Here is a 6,455-nt window from a genome sequence, read left to right as displayed (position 1 = left end):
CGGCACTACAATATATATTTAAAAACAAGGCCCACTCACTCGTTGTTTTCGCAGCTTTTACCCACATAATGTGTCCTTTTATCTGTGAATGGAGTCATAGACCTCCTCATCTTCAACCACCTGTAAACACAATACACATGAATGAAGTTCTGTAATTTGATCACATGATGACAAACTAAACCATATGTGCACACAGCAACCAAGATGTGGCTGAAAGGACTGTGTTGTACCTTTTTGAATATCTCATTACCATACAATACTATACTGACATTACCAAGTCACATGCCTGTACAGTACGTCACGGATAAAGACACAGCTGATGCCAACAGACAGAACACAGGAGCACAATATATTTCCAGCTCTACTGTACATTCATTCTCTGTTTGGCTGAGCGGGTTTGATTCCGAATCATGTGTTTGTGTTTTGTAAATCCCCTGAGAAGCCTGGTGTTTTTTTCACTGACTTGTCATTGGTTCACTGAGCAGACTTCTCTCTAGGATTCTATCGTGGTATTCCTCGACCTTTACACGGGGTTAATTTGATTTTCCCACGCTTCTTTTAGTGAACTCACAAAAAAAGGCGGTTTTGTTTATAAGATTTGGGACTCCACCGATCCCTAGGGCTGGGATGCTCTTGCACGCTTTATTGCTAATTGTACTGTTTTTCATTGTAGGCGTGTTTGTCCACTTGGGTTTTATTCAGGTGAACTTGTGTTGTTTTATTTAGCTGAGTGTAACACAGTTTGACTCAGCTATTTAACCTTTTATTTATTCCTTGTTTTCTCAAGCTGTTTCTCATTTCTGATTGTTGTTTTTTTTCATGCTTATGCCTCAACTTGGTACGTAACTCAATACCTCCCTTGAAATTAAACTAAAAAATGTAACTAGTGTATTTGGCAATCATAAATAATATCCCAGTGTTTATAGATGTCATGATTTTAACAATATAGAAATATCATAGAAACGTTTACACGACTGTGGTGTATGAGCTTTCAACAGCAGGAAGTATTTGAAGCAGATTAGCTCCACCTTTAAACTGGTATTTGGAAATGTACACAAACAGAAATGAGCTTTCCCGCTAATTATATAATGACAGAAGTTTTATTCATTATCTGGGATTAATCAGGTCATAGAGAAGGGTGTATTTGATTTAAGGAGATTAAATGTACGTAGATTTAATCAGTGGGGAGGCACGGTAAGGCTGAATATTATACTTGTTTTTATTATTCAGTTTTCTTTCCTTGATTTTTATGGACCAGGATGCCTCCATAAATATATTCTTAATAACACATTCAGACAATGGATAATCCCTTTTTGCCAGAACAAATGGCAAATAGTGATTAAAGCATATTAAGACTTAGGAGTAGACTGCTTAATTTTAAGATTTTCAAATACTTTTATAAAGACTTTTAGGAAATGTAACATTATTTTAGAAATGTAAATTATTTTATAATCATTATAACTTACTTAATGGTAAGCAACTTTTTTGTTCATCTGTAGTTTAAAAGATGCTGCACCGCAACATCTGAACAAAAAGAAATGCAATATAATTTAGAAAAGCCTTATAATACAAAACTGACTAAACATAACTTAAGATACATGATCACAGAACTATTTCTGCACATTTTGCAAAAGTTAAGTGTGTGGGAGAAATACTTGAGCCAATAGTTTGCAGTAACTTGGCTCAGAAGTTGATGTAGCATGCCCTCTAGTGGATCCATAGTTTCATTACAGGTATGGTGCAGCTGTATTGACTTTATAAACTAACACTGAATGGACACAAAAAGTTCTTCATTTCGGCTGGAAAGTTGTTATAAAATATTTTATTACAATTATATTTCATGGTGGTGATTAACAGTATATGTAAAGTGTGAATGCTAACATGAAGACCAGCCACCTAGCTTTGACACTTATCTGCAGTGTGACATCAATCAGAGGCAGCACATCCATTACAGGATAGCTGTGTTTGTGTGTATACAGTGGAAGGAGGTACATGAACTGTCTAATGGTGTTTGAGCAGCCATGTTGGTTCTGGGCCCTCCGGCAGGATGAAGTAGCTCCACCACCAGGGCTTCTTTGCACTCTCCGGACGGTTTTGGCTCACATCGGCAATCAGGGTGTAGCGCTCGTACTGGTTGTAAGGGTCGAAGCGGTCGTAGTTGCCCATTGGAGGGATGGAGTCCTCCTCCTCTTGATTGTCAGGCTCTAGCTCAGCTTTCTTCAACAGGAAGTCCACCCGGCCTGCTGTGTGCATGTGACCGGGCAGATGGACTTTCTTTATAGCTTTGGCGTAGCCGGGGGCCGAGGCCGTCACGATGTGGACCCCGGGGGTGAGGAGGCGCCAGTAGTCTCCGTTCTCAGCTGCGCAGGGAGAAGCAGGCTTAGTGTTTGGATTTATAATTAACATTACAAATAGGTAGGGCTACCACACGAATGTTACACTACACTCATCAAAGGGAAAGCCTTTACATTGTTGGGAAAGATGGGAAAGATGGAAGTGTAAATATCAACTCAAAACAGATTTACTTTAGAGTTGGTTGTGCAAGAATTAATAATACTCTTAATATAATTATAACACTATATTCAAGTTTTAAATGAAAGTAAAATGACAGATATTGGTTGAAGTGTGGCATCCATCTTTGTTTGGTCTTCAGGCTCTCCCAGCGGGATATATCAGCTAGCAGAAAAATCTGAGGTTTTGTTGTTTGTTTATGGCAGTGTGATATAAAATTGCTATAGTCCCCCTTAACAGAAAAATTGTCATGTTGGCCATAACAAACAAAAAAAAAAACAAGGAAATAAATCTAATGTCATAGATTTGTCTGATTCATCTATGGAATAATGAGGCACATTGTTAGCAGCAGAGATGTATTACCTGTGGTGACGTCATGGCGTATTCCTCTGACTGATATTTGTGCACCTTTGACTGAATTTCCATCCTCGTCTTTTACGATGCCTTTGATACCTCGGTGGGCCTGAGGAACAACACAGTCGCTTAGGAAAAATAATTGCAAATGCAGTTGAAAGTTAACCTCAATAATGATGAACATCTCCATGCATCAAAAGTTAAGGACGCAAGCAGTTTTTCTTTAATTGAAACCACACTCTCAGAGCAAAAGTCTGTTCGTGGGAACTCAAAGCCTCCACTTACGCTGTAGTAAAGAAGAGATGTGTTCAAAAGTTGTGGGAGGGTGAAATCCCTTTACATTGGATCAGTGCATCCTTAAATCATATATCTACTTACTGTTTCCATAAATGTGAGTAAAGCCTCAAAGTTTTCATGCCAGCCGTTAAACAACTCGTCTTCAGCTGGGAACTTTTCACAGCCCAGCTCCACAGTCACCTCGAAGCAGTTGGTATGAAGATAGTTGAAGTCCTGCATGCCTGACCAGAGACAAAAACAAAATTGCTTTACCCAGAAATCCCTGAGAAACCGTGCTGATCTTTCCCCTACACTTCTGTTTTCAATCATAATGTGTCCAACAGCGACCTCTGGTGGCTCCATCTGACATTTCAGTTGTATTTCAAATTAAGAAATGGACATTGACACTGTTAGGGTTGAATAATGTTGACTTTTTCAACTTACTGCCTGCAATGCTGGACCACTGCGCTCCGTTAACGGTTCCTTTCTCACTGACACCATGAGACGATCCACAGCGGGCACTTGAAGTGGACATCGACTCATGTGCGTTTGCATATGTTCTTGCAAGAAGCTTGAATACCTACGGAATAAAAGGATTATTTTGATCTTGATGTGATTGTGTTTATATAAATATCTTTAATTGACTTATGTTAAATGGAGTTACTGTTGCAAAATCCAATTTCCACTTGGCATAAACAAAGCATTTCTGATTATATATATGGATGTATGTCTAAAAGTCATAATCACTTTCATAGTATTTTTTAGCAGCTTTTATTCATTTTGAGACTATTAGGGTAAAGATATGCAATTCTTATTCAATGCACTTTTAATCGGTGATGTGTTAAGTGTAACCAGCTGACCTTGGCGTCCGGCGTCTGGGACAACATGTTGCGCTGCAGCGGGTGTTTGGACAGGTCGTAGGGGTAGGACACCACCAGGTCTCCACCACGGAAGTTAGCGGAGAGCACGAAGGGGATGGAGCGGATCCACTTCATGACGGCGTAGGTCTCCGGGGCAACCTGGATCGCAGCATTAAGACTTATTTGGACCGAGAAATTAAACAAATCAGGACTTGACATTCACTGCCATGAGATCTATGGAGAAGGGTCCATACTGTACCTTACCAAACCAGTAAGAGTCTGGGATGGGGATGTGGTCGGTGCTGTAACTCCTCTGTCTGCGGCGGCTGTAGGCGATGGAGGTCAGGTCGGGGAAGTTTCTGTTCAGGTCGATGTTCTGAGCGTTGTTCCGGCCAACGTTGGAAGAGTCATATCTGGGACCCTGTGGAATGCATAAGTGTTACAGGAAATAAGACGTAGAGTATTATTCATTAATGTGTGGAATGTTTGAATGAAACTGTATTTTTATTTAGTTTTGGATAGTTTGGATGTTGTTGCTATATCATTCTTTATTTGTAGTATCCCACTTTATGGCAAATATATATGTTTTGTTAGCTTGCTTGCTTAGGCTTTAACTTCATTTGTTAATATTACTGTATAACTGTAAGAAAATGTGTTCATCACATGATCAAAGACTCAAGCTGGTTTATTTATTTTCTAAAAAACAATCTGAAACCCAAATCTTAAATCTAAAGATTACATTTCAAACGGATTATTAAATTCTCTGCACTACTGCTAAAAGGTATTAAAATATCTTACAAACTCAGGTATGTTTGTCCCATGCGGTTCATCTAACATTTTAAAAGGTTTGCTTTCCAAATGTATCACAAAACAAACTGCCAGAACAACTCCGTGATACATCTCTGCAGCTGTGGAGAACTGACCTCCTCGTCGTCCTCGCTGTAGTTATTGTCCTGCAGTCCAGACACAGCCAGGTCGTGCCCGTCGGGGTTCATGCAGGGGAGGATGTGGATGCGGGTGGTGTTGATGATGGTCTGGATGCGCTCGTTGCCCAGCAGATACTCGGAGCACATGTGCTGAGCCAGGAGGATCAGCAGCTCGCGGCCCAGGACCTCGTTCCCGTGCATGTTGCCCACGTACTTCATCTCTGGCTCCACTACAGACACATTAACAGTAACTGGACTGTTGATAAACGACAAATAATGCAGACTTTGCCGAGCTGTACTCACGCAGTTCATGTTCTCCGGGGTTTTTGGAGAACTCGATGACGAGCAGCTCCGTGCCCTCGATGCTGCGGCCGATGCTGTACGTCCTCGCTATGTCCTCGCACTTCTCCTCAGTTTTCTTCAAGATACTGATCATCTGAGCGTTGGTGTGATGGTTGAACTTTATCATGTCGTCACGATACTCGGGAGGAGTCTCCATGCCGTCGACTTCCTCTTCATTCTGCTCTGCTGGAGAGAAAAACATTTGTCTTTTACTTTGTCTGCCATTGTTTTTACAGCTTGAAGACATCCCTTGACTTAGTAGATGTTATAATATTCATGAAATCCTATTTAAATGACTTTGTTACTGCTACTGTAACCCCTAACATTGCAGCATGGTTTAATCAGTTTTCATCAATGCGCTTTTAGATCAAAACCTTGGCCGCATTTTAGATCTATCAAACAAAAATGCTGTCTACATTCCTGTAAGGCTGCCAGGTTATAAATACAGTTTGGAGAGTCTGGTATGTACAGCACACATGCAAAAGGGAGTCTGGAAAGTTGATCTGACACCAAATGCCTGATGGGCCCAATGTGCTTATTTCAGCTGACACATTAAAAGTGAGAACCAGCTGATGCTGCCCTTATTTCTGGGTTCACACTTACTCTGACAGCAGCAGCTCGAAAACCACACGGAGCACATTAAAGCTGCGTACTGTCCGATTCAAATGATGTCAAAACTGTCTCTTTTGGTTTAGATGCCGCATTTGTACAGTGAAAAGCTGTTATTAGTTGTATTCAATGATAGGTTGAGTCTTTAAAAGGGGCTTGCTTGTATTTGAACGCAGCCCCACCCGCCCCCATCACTCTGTGTGACTCCCCAGTAACTGCTGTGGAGTCTTTCTGCTTCCTGGGCACCATCATCACCCAGGACCTCAAACGGGAGCAGAACATTGGCTCCCTCATCAAAAAAGCACAGCAGAGGATGTTCTTCCTGAGGCAGCTGAAGAAATTCAACCTACCAAAGACAATGATGGTGAACTTCTACGTCTCCATCATCCTCACTTCCTCCATCGCCATCTGGCAGCGTGTCATCCGCGTGTCAGAGCTGCAATCTGCCATCCCTCCATGACCTGCACGCCTCCAGAACCCTGAGGCGGGCAGGGAAGATAGTNCGCGCCCCCACGAGGGTATGATTTATTGCGTTCATGACACTTCATATACGCATTTTACGCTGTCCGGTCAGCTC

At 41.4% G+C, this 6,455-nt stretch overlaps 1 protein-coding gene across 1 annotated transcript; it reads right to left on the bottom strand.

The window, feature by feature from the left end:
• Nucleotides 1-1,800: 1,800 nt before the first annotated feature.
• Nucleotides 1,801-5,484, bottom strand: LOC104952646 (carboxypeptidase Z-like). Its single transcript, XM_010779500.1, has 8 exons — nt 5,231-5,484; nt 4,925-5,157; nt 4,261-4,422; nt 4,002-4,160; nt 3,586-3,721; nt 3,244-3,383; nt 2,875-2,974; nt 1,801-2,360 (listed from the first exon to the last, which is right to left on the bottom strand). The coding sequence occupies exons 1-8, from the start codon at nt 5,469-5,471 to the stop codon at nt 2,002-2,004; spliced, it is 1,530 nt and encodes a 509-aa protein (XP_010777802.1). The 5' UTR covers nt 5,472-5,484; the 3' UTR covers nt 1,801-2,001.
• Between the last annotated feature and the right edge of the window lie 971 nt (nt 5,485-6,455).

Source organism: Notothenia coriiceps, unplaced genomic scaffold (assembly GCF_000735185.1).
Source record: "Notothenia coriiceps isolate Sejong01 unplaced genomic scaffold, NC01 NC01_scaffold00020311, whole genome shotgun sequence".
NCBI classification, from domain to species: domain Eukaryota; kingdom Metazoa; phylum Chordata; class Actinopteri; order Perciformes; family Nototheniidae; genus Notothenia; species Notothenia coriiceps.
This window is presented reverse-complemented; position numbering and strand designations above follow the sequence as displayed.